Source organism: Cyclopterus lumpus, chromosome 8 (assembly GCF_009769545.1).
Source record: "Cyclopterus lumpus isolate fCycLum1 chromosome 8, fCycLum1.pri, whole genome shotgun sequence".
Lineage (NCBI taxonomy): Eukaryota > Metazoa > Chordata > Actinopteri > Perciformes > Cyclopteridae > Cyclopterus > Cyclopterus lumpus.
This window is the reverse complement of record NC_046973.1, coordinates 6,161,879-6,182,687: the sequence shown is the minus strand read 5'-3', so window position 1 is coordinate 6,182,687 and position 20,809 is coordinate 6,161,879. Positions and strand designations below refer to the sequence as shown.

The 20,809-nt window shown below is 41.6% G+C and overlaps 1 protein-coding gene across 1 annotated transcript in view; it reads right to left on the bottom strand.

Moving 5' to 3' along the window:
* shank1 (SH3 and multiple ankyrin repeat domains 1) overlaps positions 1 to 20,809 on the bottom strand; it is a 44,431-nt gene that overhangs the window by 11,174 nt on the left and 12,448 nt on the right. The window contains 15 exon segments of the mRNA XM_034539345.1: positions 581 to 589; positions 797 to 877; positions 983 to 1,118; positions 1,470 to 1,594; positions 1,714 to 1,796; positions 10,638 to 10,713; positions 11,596 to 11,709; positions 12,978 to 13,126; positions 14,102 to 14,223; positions 15,124 to 15,293; positions 15,553 to 15,619; positions 16,298 to 16,375; positions 16,997 to 17,113; positions 18,570 to 18,737; positions 19,529 to 19,683. Coding sequence (XP_034395236.1) covers positions 581 to 589; positions 797 to 877; positions 983 to 1,118; positions 1,470 to 1,594; positions 1,714 to 1,796; positions 10,638 to 10,713; positions 11,596 to 11,709; positions 12,978 to 13,126; positions 14,102 to 14,223; positions 15,124 to 15,293; positions 15,553 to 15,619; positions 16,298 to 16,375; positions 16,997 to 17,113; positions 18,570 to 18,737; positions 19,529 to 19,683 — 1,650 coding nt within the window.

The following is a 20,809-nucleotide window of genomic DNA, read 5'->3' as shown; positions in this document are numbered from 1 at the left end:
TATTCTCAACAAAAGATATCAAGGACATATTTTGCAACTTGCTCACAAACACATGACAACCAGACACTTAGCAGCGATGTTTGTGGCACCCGGAAAACTCTCCTCAGGTGATGCCCATTCCTCTGCAGTGTTACCGTGGCAACAAATACTTGCTGAGTGTGTGAATGTGCGTGTGCGTGTGTGTGTGCGTGTGTGTGTGTGTGTGTGTGTGTGTGTGTGTATGTGTGTGTGTGTGTGTGTGTCGAGCAGAGGGGCTGGTAGACTGCTCTGTGGGCGCTGGGGTTAAAGCTGAGGGCGGGCCAGGGAGCAGTGGGGGGTGGGGGTGGGGTGGGCGGGTGCAGGGGGATAAGAGGTAAGAGATGCGGGCAGTAAGAGCGGGATCACAGGGTGGATAGCGGACACTGTTTCTGGGTGGGGTTACCTGTAGTGGGGGTGCTGGAAGTGATAGTGTGGAACCTCTGAAAGAACAGTGAAATGCATTGAGACCGTCATCCCCAGCGGAAGCCAATCTTCTTCTTTCTTTCCCTCTCCTTTCGCTGAGTAACTATCTCCTCTACTTTTTAGCTGTCTAAATTTAGACCTCGTTCAACTCCCCTTCACACTTTCAGCATCTATAGCAACTCCCAACACTCTGGTTTCACACTGTTTCCATCATCCCTCATCACCTCAATCTATTCCTGCCAGTATCTTCAGCATTAAGGCACTTTCTGTATTTGTCTACATCTCCCTGTCTGTCTCTTCATTTTGTAATTCTTGTCTTTTCACCCCCAAAAGTTTATCCATGCTGATTTCTTACCCATCTCCTCCAGTTCAGAAGTCATGGATTTAGATCTTAGTGCGATAGCCGGGGTGCTCAGTCTTTTACTCTGCTGGGGGACTGGAGGGTAGAGACAGAGAGAGTCAAGCTGTTCAAGAACAAGGGTCAAGTACAACCAGCATTTGCCTACAGTAGCACCCTAGGGGGCAGGAGATAGACTCTTACTTTTCTTCCTCGAACCCTCCTCCATGTCGGGGTTGCGGGTTACCATGACAACCTTGACCATGAGGCTGTTGCCACCTTGTCGGATCATGTTGACGACCTGTCGGTGACCCACCTTCACCACATTCTGACCATTGACCTGGGAAAGACACAGAGACAGAGTTTAATTTCATCTTTCATCAGTAACATTTTCCTTCAATTTAATTTGTCTGTAAAACTATATTAATATATTATTCCGTCATATAACAGAAATATATATTTATGTAGTTTTTACAGGCTGGTATAAGTTAACCTATTAACAGATTTTAATGAACTTTGGGGGAAAGTGAGGTATTGGGATAAGGTGTAGGTGAAGATTACACATTTCCTATCCTATATCCCCCATTTAGAGGACTGCACATCATTGTTTTCTAGTTCTGTATCGGTTCAGAGAACTCTAAAGAATCTGTCAGTGCCTTCTTTTCCAACCAATCGTTCAGTGGTAAATCACCTCTATCAGGAAATCCCCCATCCTGAGACCGGCTCTCCAGGCGACGCCTCCCTCGTCCACTGACTCCAGGTACTGCAGGGCGGGGAAGGCTGGGGTCGGGGTGAACTCCTCGATAGGAGTCTGAGCTGGAGACACAGTGAAAATATGAGAATGTATTATGCATGTGATAATGTATGATTTGAAGCACCATACCTAAATCTGTGCTTAAAAGGCAGGATGTTTGTGAATATTTCACATTTCTCACCTTTGGCCCCTCTCAACACAAAGCCGAAACCCTCGCTGTCTTTTTTCTGCAGAAGCACTGACTTCTCCTTAATTATATAGTCACTAGCAGAGAGAGAGAGAGAGAGAGAGAGAGAGAGAACACAAGACAGAAATTAAAGACAGAAACATGGACATGTGCTCCTTGCATGTCTGCATTCACTTTCTGCCTTAAATCAATGGAAATGACGGGTAGAAAGTAAAGTTTTAAAATCCATAAATCACAAAAAGTATCTTGCTGGTGTTACTGTTCCCTTCCCCAGCTACACCACTCCTCTCCACCACTGCCTGCTCCTCACTTCCTGCGTCCCCTTCTGATGACATCATCACCAGTACCACGCAGAAAGCTTTCAGTTGTCTGTTTATCAGATTAAAACTGGGATCTGTGGGAATTTACTTATGTATTTACATTTGTATACTTAGTAATATACATTCTAGTTTTATTATATTCCTCCTCCTTGTTCTTTCTATTATTTTTACACAATGTATTATTTACACAAAAAAGTGTGATATTTGTCAATAAAAAAAACACCCAAACAGCTCTAATGAAAATGATGCGGTTGGTTTTATGAAACATTTTACTGTAGAACTGATATTTACTTTAATGGGGTATTTTGGTATACCTTTTTAAATTATATTACTGTAATTTAAATTGTATTTTCTCGATGTATCTGTGCCGTTGCTGTCTCACAGAATATTGACTTTCAAAATAGTGTAGCTTCAATATAAAAATACTGCCAGTCCAACTCCAACCAACACTAACTTCAAATGTCTGCCACCTCCCCCACAGTGCAGTTGTTTTGTTAAGTTTCTCTTTGCTTTATGTTTCTGACAGCGAGGCCAGAGCTGGTTTCCACCTGAACCTCAGAGAAGAAGAGACGCTGTATACAGTATGATGCCGCTGCTCGTTGCCTCAGCAACAGCTCAATCTGGATGCAGATAAACTTGTGATGGAGCGCGAGTCGTCACTGACAGCAGAGAGGAGGGGTTGCATGCTCACAGGTGGAGCCTGCAGTGTACTTTCTGTTCCCTCTCGTAGCACAAACAGATGGGAAATATGCAACCAGTGGTTGAATATAACCAAATATATGAAGTGAATTAATGTTTTACTTCTTACATCGCTTTAACAACATTTATCCAACAACTATAGATGGACGTTACTTTTCTGATCAAGATTTTACATTAAAACAATGAAGAAAAAAATTTACAAAATACAATGCATTGTGAAGATTAAAACTGTTGTTCTTAACACTTTGACTTTTGGGCCCCTAAAAAAAGATGTGTCTAGTTGAGACACTTTTCAGATATCTACTGGCTCTTGGCAGAGACGTTTCCCCTATAAACAGCTCAGATGATTTAGGTGCCCAATAGAAAAACGTATCAAACTATTTAAAAAAATTTAGAAAAAAATCAAATGCAGATTTGTGTAGCAGAATTTGTTCTTCTTTCCCACCACATTTCACAACCCTTATGATTTATCTTGTGGCCCTAACTGTATAAAAAGTAGTTAAAACTAGCTCCACCTCAACCAGATACAACTTTGAAATGGTACTTATGCTTTAATGCTTTAGTAATAATAATTTCTCAATGCAATATATAACATTATGTCGGTCTGCTTTTACTTTTGATACTTTAATTACAATTAGCTGATAATGTGTCTCGCTTAAGTTGGATTTTTTTTTTAAAAATGTTTAACATCATTGTATTAGTATTTTAACATAAATAGTGGATCTAGGTACTTCTTACACCACTGTATGCAACATACAAGACAGGTAAGGCAGACCAGATTGAATGACACCATTTTAACGCGTTACTTTGTGTGTAGTAACCAATTAAAGCTTCCAATAGTATGAAACGGTGTTACATAATAATCTTTCTAGCAGGAGAGGTGAGACGAGACACACATAATGAACTCTCGGGCACTTTAGTTTCTAGCACTCCGCCTCTCAGGGCTGACCGCTAATGGACTCTTGTTACTTATGAATGCCAAGGCCCTCCAAACAGCCATTCAGTCAGTCAGTGAGTCAGAGGGGTATATATACCGTGTCAGCTGTGACATACTGTAACTACATGCTTGTGATTCCATCGTGCACCAAAATAGTCCCAGCCCACTCCATCTGTTCATCCCTCTTTCTTTCTCTCATCACTGGCATTTTTCCATCCTAATGGCCCCGCCCACTCCATACCTCTCTTTACACTGGCTTCCCTCCCTTGTTCTTCAAACTTCTACTCATCTTTTTCTAATCACATTTTCCTCTCTCGATCTTTTTTATTCAGTCTATTGAGTGTGTGATTCTCTCCACAGGCCGTGACAGCCTCTCTGTCTCTGCCAAGGCTCTGTCTCTTTGTTATTCTTGTTCTCCTCTGTCCATCTCTGTTGCCCAGACCTCAAACGCTCCGAGGGACCGAGTGAATACATGAGCACATGCTGTACATGTAAACACATTCATAGAAGTGCATTACTATTGGAAAATAGATACAAATAAATGGAAACGTCCCATCCCCGTGTAGATGTCTCTGCAGGCAACAAGTCGCTCCATTGAAATCCAGCATGCGTGTAGACAACAAACATATTGGTTCAGGAAACTTTACCATCAACAAAAGATCATATGTGTGCTTAATCTCAGTAAACATCATGGATTACTACTACAATATGAAGTTTATTTGAGGGACAGCATCATTAAATGCTTCAAGGACAACACTCAAAGAACTATTACACCCCGTCACTGCAGCCGATGATAACTCTCGTTCTTGATTTTCTTTATTTCAAACAAACAGTGCCTCATAAGGCTAAGTGCCTGCATGGTAACCAGTAATATGAACTCATCAGAATGACAAATCACTATGAGAGGGGACACCAAAAGCAGCACACAACGCAGATTATGCCTCGTGAAAACTGGACCACTGCAAAGATGCACTCAGACTCTGTTGCACGGTCAAAAATCAGTGGGAACAAAGTGACACTCGCAAAGCCGAGTCATTTGCGATGTGAACATATAAATCTGGCAACTGCAAGTGCCTTTTTATAAAATGAAATACTAGTCATTGGAAGATGTGTCAGATCATATCTGTCGTTTTTGTTGCACTGCTTCTGCTATATTCACTCACGGTATCTGTGTGTGTCTGTGTGTCCTCAGGGTTGCATACATAGCAATAATCCCTCAAATCCCGTTCAACCAACTTTACTCTAGCGTTGCCGTCTTCAAGGATGTCATCAACTTTAAGTGACATTAGCTGTACCGCAAGTGACTGGATCCTCTGAAGTCTGAATCATTTCTGGAGTGAATGCTCCTCAACGTGCAGCTAAGAAATACAGCCTACATTTGCTCACGGCCAGTGCATCCTTAGAAGCCCCCATGTCCCGGCCATGTTGTAAACACAGGGTTTTAAAACCCAACTTATTTGCTCGGTAACTTGTAATGCAACTTTGGGTATCATTAAACTTGTTGGGTATTTGAGAGAAATTTCCAAGTGACAAACTTTGAAACTTATCTTTACATGTTGACAACTAAACACACCATTAGTTTTCCTCTTTCTGACGCTATATGCCTCACTTATTTAGAGAGAAGAGCAGGTTCAGCCCCTTATTCCTACCTTTGTGGACTGCATCCTTCCGAGGATCCAGCTACTGAACTGGGACACAGTGACAGTGCCGCTCAGTGTTGCTGCCCGAGTAATAGCCTCCCAATATTGTCATCAGTGTCTGAGATACAAGTGACTGAGCTGGACAATCCAGCACAGCGTACAGTGAGTCTCATACTGCATATTTAAAAGCTGAGATATTAAACAGGTTTGGCCACGCAGGCTTCCATAGAGGTGTGAGAAAGAAGCTGGAACTTGTCATGCATGCTGCATCGTTAAAACTCCCTCACTGTTTCCAATTTGTCCTCTCTCTCTCTCCCTCTCTCTCTCTCTCTCTCTCTGTCTCTCTCTCTCTCCGTCTCACATAAACATACATACTGGTTAACATACACGCCACACAATACGCATACATGGAACACATGTAATCAACCGGTCAACAGAAGCAGAGAGATGTCCCTGCAAGAGCTTTATGTTTTTGATGGACAACAGCAAACACACACACAAACATGAGGCATGCACACAAACACACAATCAGTCTGCACATCAGTAAAAGCAGTGTCACTTGTGTCGGTGCAGCATTGCTAGAGGACGTTTGTTTAGGGAACGATTCAAAGCAGAGAGAAAGAAAAAACGACACACACACAAACACACACACACACACACACACACACAGATGTTCGTACAGCGAAACACAGAACGGCTGCACTGCTCATACACCGGGCTGTGCAGCAGCAGCTCTTGTCCGTCTTCACACACATACATCACACACACACTCACATTCACATTGAGACACACTAAATCAAACACATCCGTCTGTAGCAACATCTGCCAATCTATCTTATAGATCCTGCACTGCCTTCCTCCACATGCATGCATCCCTGGAGGGAGAGAGAGCGGGAGGGAGGGAGGGAGGAAGTGGAGGGTAGGGGTATAAAAAGCCATGGCAGGTACCTGTAAATGAACCAGATGCTCCTATTCACAGGGCCGAGCGACGGCCAAGAAGAAGAGAGGGAGAGGGAGAGGGAGAGATCCTCCTCGCCGCATGCCCCCATCGCCATTTCCTCCCCTCCCTCTCCTCCTCCTCCTTCTCCTGCTCCTTCTCCTTCTCGTCTTCCAGCGAGACAGCAGCAAGCGCGAGCCGCGAGAGAGAAGGAGGAGAGGAAGAGGAGGAGAGAGAGATGGAAGAAGGGAAAGGGAGAGGGCCGAGCTCTCCCAACCCCTTCATACTTAAGACAGAGAGAGAAGGGAGGAAAGGGAGAGGGAGAGATGGAGATGGTTCATTGTGACTGCGACAGAGAGAGAGAGAGAGAGAGAGAGAGAGAGACAGAGAGACAGAGAGACAGAGAGAGAGAGAGAGAGAGAGAGAGAAGAGAGAGAGAGAGAAGAGGAGCAAGGGGAGCGGGAGGGGGAATAACTCTCTCTCCCTAAATTAGGGAGAGAGACAGAGTGAGAGGTGATAGGGTTTGTTCGCATGGGATTCATGCACAAACACACACATACAGTCCAAATATGCATGCATTGATACGTTCAACTCATAAACAACCACCAACACTTTTCTCTCGTCTTTTTCTCCATCCTCTTCTTCCCCTTCATCCATTCTCATCACTCCTGCACTTCCTACTGTATGGTTTAAATGTAGTATTCACTCTGCCCATCGATCATCGTCATAATGTCCCATTCATAAAAATGGATGTGACTGAGCTACGTCTCTGCTACGTACAGTCCTAGCTCAAATGAAATGATATGAAGTTGAAATGATTGAACGGGTATCATCATCGTCATGTGACAAGACAAGTCAAATTAGTGCTGTAAGTATTATTACAAATCACACTTAACTAACCTCACCCTGTTTTTTTTTTTGCTTTCTCTCCAAGCTCTAACATGCAAACACATGACACATATGAACACACTCATACATCCTCACATTTGCTGTAAACAAAGCATGAATGAGAGGGTAGAGCAAGGCAACGAGGGGGAGGAGGAGACACATCGACGCAGACAGGAAGAGGAGAGAGGACAGAGAAACAGCTGGCGGGTGAGTGGCGGAAGGAGGAAGAGCAGGAGGAGAAGGAGAAGGAGAGAGCGAGAGAGAGAAAGAGAGAGAGAGAGAGAGAGAGAGAGAGAGAGAACAGATTCTCTCAAATCGCCACTCACATCATCTCTTAGTCAGAGCCTCCTTCCATGTATGTCGAAGCTGTCCTCCGTCGACTTGCCCTCCCTCCCTCCGTCCTTTCCTCTCTATGACTCTCTCTCTTGCCTCCCTCCTGCATTCGAGGATGATCACGGCTCTTGTCCCCTCTCTCCTCACATCGCTGCCTTTTGGTTTTTCTCCCTGCATGTCAGGCTATACCGCTGTGATTCTGTGTACAGTGTGTGTGTGTGTGTGTGTGTGTGTGTGTGTGTGTGTGTGTGTGTTTGTTTGTGCACGCATGTGTGATGAGAGAGAGATAAAGAGAGGGCATGAAGGAAAGAGGAAGAGAGAGAGAGGGGGAAAGAGAGAGAGGGAGGGAGAGAGAAAAGGGGGAGGGAGCAGGAGCGCAAACAAGCGTTGACAGAAGGTCCACATTATTGTGTGATTATGTGTATCTGCATGTCTGCCTAATGCGTCCTGTACTGTGTGTGCATCTCTTTCACACAATGGTCGAACCTGAACACACACTCTTTAATGCTGTTGTCTATCTCTTGTTACATAGAGTCAGATAAAGTGAAGTCCTACATGTTAGAGAAATGTGAAAAATCAAATAAGACTTTATGTTGCCTATATGCACAAGCAAAAAGCAATGCATGTGTCTCGCTAGACAAGTTCTGCATCCCTTCTCCAAACTCTGAGTGCTCGCTTGTCCTTATTTGACCCAATGTTGGCCCAAAAATGGTCTCATTTGGCCTGGGAGGTGAAGCAGCAGCATGTACAGATTGTGTAGTTTAATCAGTGCATCTGAGCTGCGGCAATGACACAGAGATCTGATGAGATCAGTTCATAGCTTTCATCTATTTTATTGAGAACAGCAGTGTTGCTCTTAAGTCATCATATCCCTCCTTGTGTTCTTATTAATTTAATTGTCACGCTGCATTATCGAGGTACGGCCGTGCATCTCTCGGACTGCAGGGTTTTTGGTCATCATGCCTTCCGTTATGTCACAGCTTGTCCTGTTATCCAGCTGCCAATACGAAGGCAAGGATCAGAGAGTTGGCAGATAAGATGACTTTGTTTATTAGAGAGGGACCAATATGGGCTTATCTAAAAAATGGAGCCAGTCAGATCATATCCATTTCAAAACTATTTCATTGTACCAGATTCAGGCGTTAAAGCAAAACTATGTAATTTTCTTTACTTGATATCATTACATGAAGGATTCATCATCTGGGATGTCAGTACAATATTTGGCAACGGAAATCCATCCAATAGTTGTGTTAAATATACTGACTTTATAATTCCTAATTTAAAAAAAGATTAGCATCATATGAAAAAAGTTCAAACATGCAGAGGACATCCTTCACACCTGCTTTGGCCCCCTGTTGCTTGCACAAAAACAATGCATATGTCTCTTTTCACCCATTTGTAAACACAGAATGCCCTTCTTCCTTCATCCCTCTCTCCAGCCCTGTTCTCCCTTTAGAGACTGTTTGACCTCCAGATGGAGACACCACAGGGGAGAAAGGGTGATAGAAAGAAAATTAAAAAAGGTACAGGGGGGTTAGCAATACAGTGATGAATAAAACGCACAGGAGGGATGCAGAGATGGTTGAGATATGCGGCCAAATCTGGAGGAATTAAAGGTGAGATATTACATGTAGTGATAAAGCCTGTGTAAGTAGGCTTATGTGAGGGCGGTTCTGAGTCAGAAATAAACAAATAGTCTTGCTGCAGTACACGGTTTTAATTATCCATGGTGCGTGTGTAGCAGGCGTGTAAAATATATGTGCGTGAGTTTGCATGGCTGAGTGCTTTGCTTACATTAAATGTCACTGTTGATGAAAAGCACGTTAATAATAAATGACACTGTGTGCATGTGCAAGAGAGAAACACAGTTACAGATGGAGATAAAGAGAAAGGAAACACATGAAAAGAAAAAGAAGCAGGCTTGAAAGAGAAATTTGAGGAATGATAAAGAATGATGATGAGCAAGAGAACGGAAAACGACAGGGAAAGGCGTGATTTCATGTAAATAATACATGCAATGGATAATGGCTTTATTTCTATGTAAATAATTCTCTCATTGCTCGGTCCAAGTCACGGACACTGAAATGAGTTTGCCTCAAAGCGATGCCGTGCTCGCCATGATGCAGATGCAAGGCATTAAAGGGAATTATATTAGGCTGAGTAAATGAGGAGAAGTCACATTCAGAGTCAATACAGGAGAGTTGTTCCCTCATGTGTCAACAGATCTGAGTCATCAGAATGGTTTGATTCCGAGTGCACCGTCACTGACAAGTTCAGCCCACCTTAAAAGTGCAGCCCCACAATGCAGCGTTGCACCTCAGAGCCAACAGACCGACACACAAAGGAAAAAACTCACTCTAAAATCCTGATGTGACAAAGACCTGCTTGTCAAAACCAGCTGGTAAACATGTGCCTCCTTGAGGATGACTGCTGTATGAAAGCACGCGCATCAGCTTCTCGACCTGAGGCAGTGAACCCTCGCACATCGTCATCCTACCGCATGAATCACTCGCAACACATCACATCACACAAATCAAAGCACCACTGGAACACATGAATCTCTCCATGAATCACCCGATCTGAGTAGATGTATACAGTATGTTGCTGTACGAACAAATCCCCTCCCGACACGTGCTGTGAGTCTAAACGTTGGAGAAGCAGGGTCAGGATGAAAAAGGTTGTCTGCTTGACTTGCAGTACCCGCTGGGCAGATGGACAAGTTACACCATACTCTTTAGCTCGGCAGTAAGCTCCTTTTTGCCGCAGTAGAGCAATAATCTGAATGTCAAGCTGCCCTTCCCTTGACCTTCATTTAACCAGGACGTGTCTGTGTCATAATGGGATACTTTCATGCTTCATTCTGGTCCTAATGTCACATCAAACGGGCACTGAAGCATCCAAATGCCTCTTTTGTCAGCCCAAGTGGCCCAAAGTGCCCTTGTGTTCAGCTCAAATAGCCCTCTGGCAGGTGAAGTTCTGGAGTGACCTTACCCTAAATGAACCCTACTGTACCCTTAACCCTGTGAGCTGAAGCAGAGCACCGTATCCAGTTTTTTCCCCTGCTGCTTAGAAAATATGTGCAGGTGGCTATTTGCTTTTCATAAAACTGGCTCCAGTTTGATGTACATCAGTGTTGACAAGTGGCAAAGTACAGTAACTCTTACCTGGGAGCGTCAAAGCTGTCATAGGACCCCACAGTGTAATGGCGGAACAGCCTTTTGGCTCGTTCTCCACGGCTCTCTGAGACACAAAATCACAGGGACATCAGCATGGTTGCAGTTACATTTAATCTATTTGCCAAGTTTATTATACAGCAGGTACTGTTTAATTACCGTATACTATCACTATAATAATATGTGGTCACACTTTATATGACGCCCATGTCTATAATGCATTAGAACCGTACTTATAACGTTATAATCTGCTATAAAGTGCTCATATATATTAATATTGTTGGATAACAATAGTCATAACACATTATAAAGCATTTTATAACGACTTATATGGTCAAGTATCATAACAATTCATAATTTCTGGTCACTCACTGAATTTTGTGGATGGATCACAGAATATTTTAATTATCATAGTAATACATTTTAATGCTTAATTTTATCTTATAATCACTGGTATAGTGAAGTTATACTTGGCCTTATAAGTCATTATAAATTGCATTATAATGTATTGTGATTATTGTTCTGTACATCATTCTGAATATTTATGAGAGCTTTTAACTATAATTATACAGTGCTATAAGTAGATTATAATGCATTATAGACACGGACGTCATAGAAAGTGTTAAGAAAATGATATTAACCAATTAAGGGCTTAAAAAACAATAACATAGTAACTTATTATCCTCAACATTGTCCCATATTACTAAAACTAGCATCTTAATGCATCATCAGGCTTTTTGTGAGAGACGAAATTAGTTGAAAAGATTCATAGGAGGGTAGATATGAAACGATATCTTCCTTTTTAAGTGCTGCTGGGTGTTTTTCAGGATCAGCCTGCCGTGTGTGTGTGTGTATGTGTATGTGTGTGTGTGTGTGTGTGTGTGTGTGTGTGTGTGTGTGTGTGTGTGTGTGTGTGTGTGTGCATGTGTGTGTGACTGCTGCTGATCACCTGATCGGTTGTCTTGGCTTCGAAGCATCACTTCCTCCACACAGTCAGAGGGGAACCAACCTGTGCGACCCCTGACTGTTCCCTCCCAGTACCCGCCCTCGCCAACACTCAACACTAGAGGGGGGTCAGGAAAGAGCAGCAAATCAGGAAAGAGCAACACAACATGCACCAACACAAACAACAGGAAAAATTAACCGACGCAAAAAGACAACAACATATTACAGACACTAAATAAATAAAATGTAGACACACACAGACATGCAAAACGCCTACATACTCACCAAGACATACATACCTGACGACACCTTAGACTCACTCACAAACACACACATATTCATACCTGCAGACATTGAATACAAACATATATAGAGACCTTACACTCATGTTAGGACATGGCCATTTTACAAACTCATCTGAAGACACCTGGATGTAACCTGGGGTCTGTCTCTGAGAGTGATGTATCTCCTAAACAAGCATACCTGTCAGTAACATTTATACAAGTTATATTTTTTGTATTTTTAGTTTGACATTTTGTGAAATATGTGTTTTTGATTTGTTGCTGGGAGTCATATCTGTATCTTAAATATAAAGTCATAGCCAGCCGCCGGTTAGCTTAGCTTAATGACGTAAACCAAGTGTAAACTGTAAAATGGCAGGTTGTGGCTTTATGAACTTGATGGTTGAATTGTCATCAACCGTCCCCCATATAACTTAAAATGCAGAAAAGCTGAACCAGAGTTAAAAGGTGACTGAATATTGGACTTATATTAGTCAGGTATAAATAAAACCTCAATGGGATGCTCAAATGGCATCCCAGTGTCTGCTAGCTGTATAAATAGGCATTAGGTAATACATTAGGCATACCTTAATAAACCAAATCATACAACTGGGATGTGTTTGTTTTGGATGATAGTACAGTATGGTGTTGCTATGGTGTTGTGGTCAGTGGATTACTAAATGAAAGCTGCATCCTACATTGTGTCAAAAAATACGTTAGCTACGTTAGCTAATTAAATCTCAACTCTGAAATTGTTAACCACGTGCAGTCAGCAGTTCTTACTTTATAAGGACCGATATGGAGCCACGCCAAAGCCGTAACTATAGAGGGATTCTTCACATGAAACCTTTTGTTACATGATAAGCTTTTCAAAAGTGCCTGTGATGTTGCTTTGCATGTTTCTGAATGTGCATTCAATTAACTTTTACAAGTGTGTGGATGTCTACACTGTCTGATTCATGTGGAGATGAGTAGCCTACCAGGTGTAAACAACTACGAAATCACTTTGGACTCACATGGAAGATACAATGCAGTATTATTTTACAGCACACACACACACACACACACACATAGTGTCTCATGACATGAAAATGCACATACTGACCTTTGACCCTGTCTCCCTTACTGAAGCTGATTTCGCGCTCTCCCTGGGCAGAGTGTGATCGAGTGGCTACAAAGACTCGTCCTGGGACAGCGCTGTAGAGGCGCCTCCGCTGACCTGCAGTCGGTCCAGCTGTGCTGGCAGGAGCAGGACTGAGGGGGTGGGAGGCAGGAGGTGCGGTGGAGGATTTGAGACTGAAGTTTAAAACTCAAAGCTCTCTAGGTATATGACTAAATTACTGAATGCAATATATACTTCTTCTTTTGTTATGAGAAAGGTAAATAGCTACTTCAGAATGGAACTTGTAGGATTTTAGCCAGTCACCCAAAATGTGCCTGAACAGTCAGGTCACATTTTAATGTTTTTTATTTATGAACTTTATACACTCACACTCACACTTATTCCCCTGAACAGAAGTAATAATATAATAAACACTTTGTATAAGTCAGCCTGAGACTTTTGTTACAAAACCATTTACCACTGGAAGATGATTGATTGCGCAACAAACAAAACATTTCAAAACCAAAGAAGAAACCATATTTTAGACTAAAACTTTAAGGGCTCTTTTGGGACCTGCAGAAATCCAGTGGAAAGTCGCAAAAGTACTTTGAAGGGGGGTTTGAAGTGGGGTTGTATGAGGTACTTTTCCATAATCAGTGAATGGGGGGTCAGCAAACCCCAGTTTGGAGAAGCAGGCCGGAGCAATGTCATGTTTGTACACTGCTGTGCAAGATGAGAAATGTTTTTGTCAAAGGAGTCTTTTAAAACAACACTTCCCTCTCAAAAAGTGTAAGTGGTGTAAATTGTACATATAACAAAAAACTTAACTGGTATTGATTCTTTTAGGTGTTTTGCTGCTGTCCAAAGGGGTGCATTGCTTTGCTTCAGTGCTGTAGCTAATACACTGACTATGAATATGTGCCAAGAGACTGCAGATGCCAATTAGCTTAAAGTTGTCATCTGGTATGCTGTATTCAAATGGTGAAATGTTTTATACTGTACATTGTCCTTTTAAAATAAAATAAATTAAAATAAATGAAGTACTTCATACAACACCACTACAAAATGATGTACTATCACTTCGATTAGCCGAGATGAACCTACGATAGTCATCTTTTGTCACTTACCCCTGTCTCCGACTCTGCCTGCTCCGGTCCTCCTTGTCTCCGATCCTTCCTCGGGATGGAGAACGCGTCCTCGCTCCTCTGGGACTGCTGGAGCTCCGCAGGGTTCCTGTGTGCTTGTAGCCCTGAGAGGGACCCACAGAGAGAGAAAACATCTTTCATTAAAGTTGTTAACAGTATGACTTTTAACCAATTGATTGCAGCTGCATGCTGTATGATATTCTATCACAAAATATATCGCACAATTGTACAAGTTACATATCTCTTAAGTTGTGATAGACGCTATTTGTGATGGAGCAGATTTGTGGATATTGATCATGTTTTGTATTTCAAGTTTACGTATAATTTAAATACATTACACTTGATGACTACTTATACTAACTTCAGTGTATTTTCTATTTTTCTAATAACTACAGTCTCTTCTTTTCTATCACTCTGACAACTTAAAGTTTTTTTCTGACTTCCATATCTACGAGTATCTATACAAACTCTACTAATGCTGCTGACTGCTTTCAAGAGCTCATAATGTGTACATACAATAAGATCAACAATCACAAAATGATAGATATAATAAAATGTATGCAATGTAATAAAATACCTTATAAATTATGTAGTTTTATAGCGTATGTTTATGGGCAATTACTCACTTATCTGCTACATTGGCCATAACTAAAATATATGTACTCGGATAGCTTATGCAATAAAGCAGGCTGTAAGTTGCTGCAATGAGTCTTGTTCACCACTAGATGTTGATAAAAGCCATCCATTACCTTGTATGATGTCCCTTCAAATGGTGTAATGCAATACATGCAGTACCTTTTTATAAGACTTCCGAAGTCAATCAAACACAGGAGCAGTTTGTACTTGAGAGTTAATATTCATAACATTATTTTTGTAATAAAAACACAATCAGTAATGTGTAACGGTATTCATTCGGGAGTAACTCCAAATTATTTTTAGAGGTCAAAGGCTCCAGCATACTTGAAATTTACACATGGAACACACACACACACACACACACACACCTGCACAGAGACAATGTTGGTCCCTGGGGCGTTGGGCACTGCCATCCATTCTGGCAAGTTCATGCTGCTGTCACTGTTGGCCCGGAGGAAAGGATGCGGGTGGGGTATTGTCAAGGTCCGGGTGCTCTCCCGCCTCTGGGGGGCGTACTTTGGAGACTCCACAAAGGGAACTGGAATATGAGTGGAGACAGGAAAGAGTGAGGTGAACATTATTTCCAGATTATTTTTTAGCTTCACTTTGTTCTCTTTTTTTCCTACTTTCTTTTTTTCCTCCGCTTTGTAATGTATTTTTCTTTATAATTTAATGCTCGATGTTAACTTGTTGATTCAAACCCTAATTCCGGTCTTGAAGATCCATTTCATCATTTTAGATTAACAAAATGTCTAACATTACAGGACACTACACATATCCAGGCCTCCGTTACTTACCCACATCTGTATCCCGGTGGTTTTTGATAATTTCTCCCAGCTCAAAATGGCCGGACATAACAGCCACCTGATAAAAACACACATCTGTTTTTGGATACAAGTCACATGGCAACTGAACATGTAATGGTGGAACAAACTGTTTGCTAGTTCTCTTGTAATTACAGTAGGCATTTATATGGGTGCTTTTAATAACATGCTGTAAACTTATCACCTTTAAGGGCAAATGAACAAGAGATGAAAACCAGATTGATGGCCTTGATGGCATGTTTAAAATCATATTTACATGGGACATGGATTGGCTTTTTTCTTGCAAAATGATAATCCAGCAACCACATATAAGTACTCTTGTGTGAGACCATATTTCTGTGTTCTTTCCACCATTGCACAAATACTTTTGACCTTTTTGCTTTACAAACATACACAGGTCAGCACACAATCCGGCAAATTCCAACGCTTACTCCCTGTTGTCTCCTCTTGTTCTCTCTCTCTCTCTCTCACACACACAAATACACACACAACACAACAGATTGCCTCAGCTGGCTTTTTCTGCCCTGACAGAGTTAATATATTTAGATTAAGGGGTCACACACAATCCTGCCACCTGGGACCCCTGTGTGCATCACAGCACAATAATGGTTTAAAGGGAAATTAGGCCCTGGCACTTTCTGCTAGGTTAACTTAATAAGACACTAAACCATACAACCACCCAACATGCGTAATTACCCAGCCAGGCACTCAGCGTTACCTGAAAGGGGGTCTGCCCATTGTTGTTCTTTGTGTCTTTATTTGCTCCCCGATAGAGCAGAATTCGTGAACAGCTTTCCTGCAACAAACAGCACTGATTAGTGTGCAAAAATCTAAATGTAAATTGTATAATTACAGCTTGATGTAGAAATGCATGTAATGTGTTCACAGGCTTTAAGTAGTGTGGCCTTCTTTTTACATTATAGGCGTTTTCTTGTGCTATAATGTTACACATTTGTTGATATGTAAACAATAGAATTCACACTCAATCAAGTAAAATGAACCTCTACAGATTCAGGTTAAATTAATACTTAAACTACCCCAAATTGAGCTTTTGTATTTCAATTAGTGACCTTTTGTTACCCTAAATTCCTGAAGAAAAAAAAATTCTGTCATGCATCCACAGGAAGAACAGGAAGTCTTGATGAATTGAAATAAAGACTTGGCTTATACTGCACAAGTTGTTTTAATATCTATATACATTGTCTCTGATTTCATCTTTTTTGCTGAGAAGATACTTATTTTGATTAGAATAAGGATGTTATCAGGGATGCCGCACCTAAAAAGATGCATCATAACAAAGATAAAGAGAATGCATGTGGCTTTCACTTTATTTCACTGCACGTTTAAAGATTTAAGGTGTTCCATATTCCCAACTCTATAGTCGCTGACATTTGATCTGCATGCATGAAAGGTCTACCTTGTTGTACAAAGCACAGATGTGCAAGGCAGTGTTTCCAGAGGCATTCTGGGAGGAAGAATCTGCCCCATAGAAGAGGAGGTGCTCCAAATGCTGCGAGTTACCATGCTGACAGGCCTGTGGAGGAGTGATGGAAAGAGAAGGGGGAGGCACATGTGGAAAATACAAATAGTTTGTTCAGGAGGTAAACATTAAAAATTACCAAAGAGTCAAAAAAAGAGGATTTATGTGTTTTTTTTTATAAAGAGAACAAAGAGACGGAGAAGCAAACGAGGATGAAGAACAGACAGCGACAAAGAGAGAGGAACAAGGTGACAGTTATTAAGCCACCACATTTAATTAACACCACCTCCAAACTCAGAGGGCGAGAAAACAGAGTGAGAACAAAAGTGAGATCCAATGATTAAATGGACACACACAAAGCAACGTCTAACAGTGGAAATCAAAACTGTATAATTGTTATGATTATTTAGTTTAGTTTTATTATTTATGTTCATGTATCATTTATGCCGTGGCCACATTACTTACTCCTATCAGAGTGGCTGAGCTATCCATTGCAATCACACATCGGGACACTTTGAACTTATTATTTATATTAAGTCAATAACTGGATGTAATGGATGTAAATCAATATGTGGGGAACACATACTAAACTACAGGTGGTCATAGCAAGACTGCTTCTGTTTAATGTTGTATTATTTGGCAGTTAACTCACTGCTGGACTACTTCTTTTAAAGGTTTCACCCGTTTATCCTGTGGTAAGGTACAACACAAGTTTGACAATGAACACCATATAAGAAAATAATTCATTAAGAAAACATCTCATTGATTATTTTCTTTCATAGGGAAACCTCAAAGTGCAATATCACTGGGCTTGCTTCAGTGTTACATATACAGTTTATCCAAATGAAACAAAAAAAGCTAAACTCAAAAAGGCTTATATTTGGAACCAATCCAAAGAAAACTATCAATATCAATGCTACGCGTATGAGTCAAAGCCCACTCAACACACACGCAGAGACAGAATAAGATGGAGGCCACGAGCGGAAAGGAGAGCTGAGGAGACAGATGCTGATGAAGTGCTGAGAGGAAGAGGTCGATACCTTGATTTGTCCTGTCCACTTCACAGCTGGGATATGAGGCCACAGAAGCAAGGCGGGTGGGATGAAGGGTGAAAGGGGTCCGAGATAAATGAAGAGAGGTGTAGTGTTTCATGGCATGAATGGCTTTTGACGTAGACACAGAGGCTGTACATACACAGACACTGGAACACAGAGTACACGGGTGCATTACAAATAGCGTCCATGCACACTTGTGCAATGCAAACAACGGAAACTGAAAACCCAAACACCCCAAGGCACTCTTTGTTTGGTGCTTTCAAACCGCACCCCCCAAATAGACACAAATTAGGCCACTGACTGCATTAGATTGAAAGGTTTTGCCTCTCACAAAAGTTTTGCTGTTGATTTAGTGTAGAAATAACTGGACGCGGAGCAAGAAAACTAAATTAAACCTGATTAATAAATACTCTCAGAAAACCCCTTTATAAAGATGCCAAATAATGCACACGTACCTGATGTGTCTCGTCCCAGCCGTTCTCGTCCCTGATGCCTAGTTTGGCGTGGTGGTAAAGCAGTGTTTCGCAGCAGGAGGTGTCGCCCCCTGTCAGCACAGTGTGGTAGAGCGGCGTCAGCCCTCGCCGGTCCTTATAGTCCGGAGACGCACCAAGAGACAGCAGGACCTGCAGCAAGACAGCAGAGGAGGTGAACCTCATGTGCTCCCTGTATTCAGGAAAGCTGGCAGCAATGAGAACACTATGGAGAATAACAAAGTATGCAATCATTACAATGCAATACAATAATGATGACTTTTATGAGCTCACAATATAAAAAATCATGGAAACATATCTTACGGTGGTTTCCAACTTCAAGCTCAAGAATATTCATGAAATATTAAATCAGAAAAGGGAACACATAGCCGGGGGGGTTCAGAAGGGTCATGCAACACCTCAGGCTAGACAGCATTAAGTATTAAATCAGAGTTTGCAGTAAATCTTTATGCCATTTAGCAGCTGTTTCTTTCCTTTGAGGAAAACATGGACTGGCAATATAACACATAGAATTATCTCCCTCTGAATGAGTTTTCCCTCTACAGGTGCCTGTCTTCTTGGTGATATGGGAGCTAAAGTTCTGGACAAATTCCTAAAATGCAAATGTGCTACACACCTTTAAACCAGACAATCTGAATTTTAATGTCCTTTTTTTCTCTTTGGTTGAATAGAATAATAGAGTTTTTTGTTCATGTGCATTTTGTGTGTGGCAGGGTGTTGATTGCTGTGTGGGAGGGTCTGTTTATTATGTCTTGTTTGCTTGTACAGTAACACAAATGAAGATAATACTGTATGAGTATCCATCTTGCAGGTGCATACGCTGGTGTATTTAATTTAATCTTGCCGTCTTATAGCATGACAATGAATACTCATTACCTGTGAACACCATTTTCATAAAAGGACAACAACGTGTGCATGTTTACCAAAAGGGCTGTATGGCGGTGGCCTCGCACAGCTTTGTGTACGGGTGTGAGTCCATCTTTGGCGCGGAAGTCAATGTGAGCACCTCCCTCCACCAGGACCCGGATAGCCTCACCTCCACCCGGCTCACACTGCACCGCCAAGGACAGAGCAGTCTCTGGCGGACACACACACACACACACACACACACAAAGATTCAAATGGAGTTTTTAATGGTCAGAAGGATTGGTTTGGAAGTCAAACCATTTGGACGACACTGGCCAGATTGTTTGCTCCCAGGAGGTCGCTTGAATCCTCAGTGGGAAAACTGTGTCCACAATACAGTTCAACTATTTGCACTCAAACTCTTCTTCTTTCTGCTTTAGAGGTTATACTCTTGAACACCTGCAGCTTTGTCCTTACAGGTTAGACAAAAACACATTTTAAACACCCCCAAACTAGAGACCCAGGGCATTCAGACGGTGTATGGCTCATCACCGAAAAATGAAATTCTTGCCGAAATCTCCAAATATCAAACGTTTTTGATACCAAATCACAGCATGGATTTAAACAAGTAGTATCAACCCAAAAGTTGCTGCTTAGGAGAGTCACAGTTCTGACAGAAAGTATAAAGAAAACTCACTCCATGCAAACATCATCACCTATAATGGAGGAAATTAGGAATTAAATCATACTATAAATGATTTACAGGTCACACAACTACACACCCTGAGACAATTCAGCCAACTATAAAGTGCCCTGCAATTGTTCAAATTCACATCTGCTAAAATATAATGCAAAAGACTATTACCTCCTTCTGTTTCATGGATTTGAGTTCCATTCATACATTGTCATATTCATGTAATGTGTTTATGTAACTTTGTAAATGCTGTTCATTCTGTACACATGACATCTATTGCTTCTGTCCATCCGGGGAGAGGGATCCTCCTCTGTTGCTCTCCTGAAGGTTTCTTCCCTTTTTTCCCTGTCAAAGGTTATTTTTGGGGAGTTTTTCCTGATCTGATGTGAGGTCCTGGGACAGGGATGTCGTATGTGTACAGATTGTAAAGCCCTCTGAGGCAAATTTGTAATTTGTGATATTGGGCTATACAAAATAAACTGAATTGAAAAATTGAATTGAACTATCTTCTCTACAAATGTACCTGTGAAAACAGTTTCCCACTGATGCTTGCTACACTTTGCCAATTATGCTGGCATCAAATAAAGCAAACAAAGACACCCAATAAGATTATTTCAAAATGAAACCAATGCTGTGTCACAACACTTGTAACCTCACTTAACAA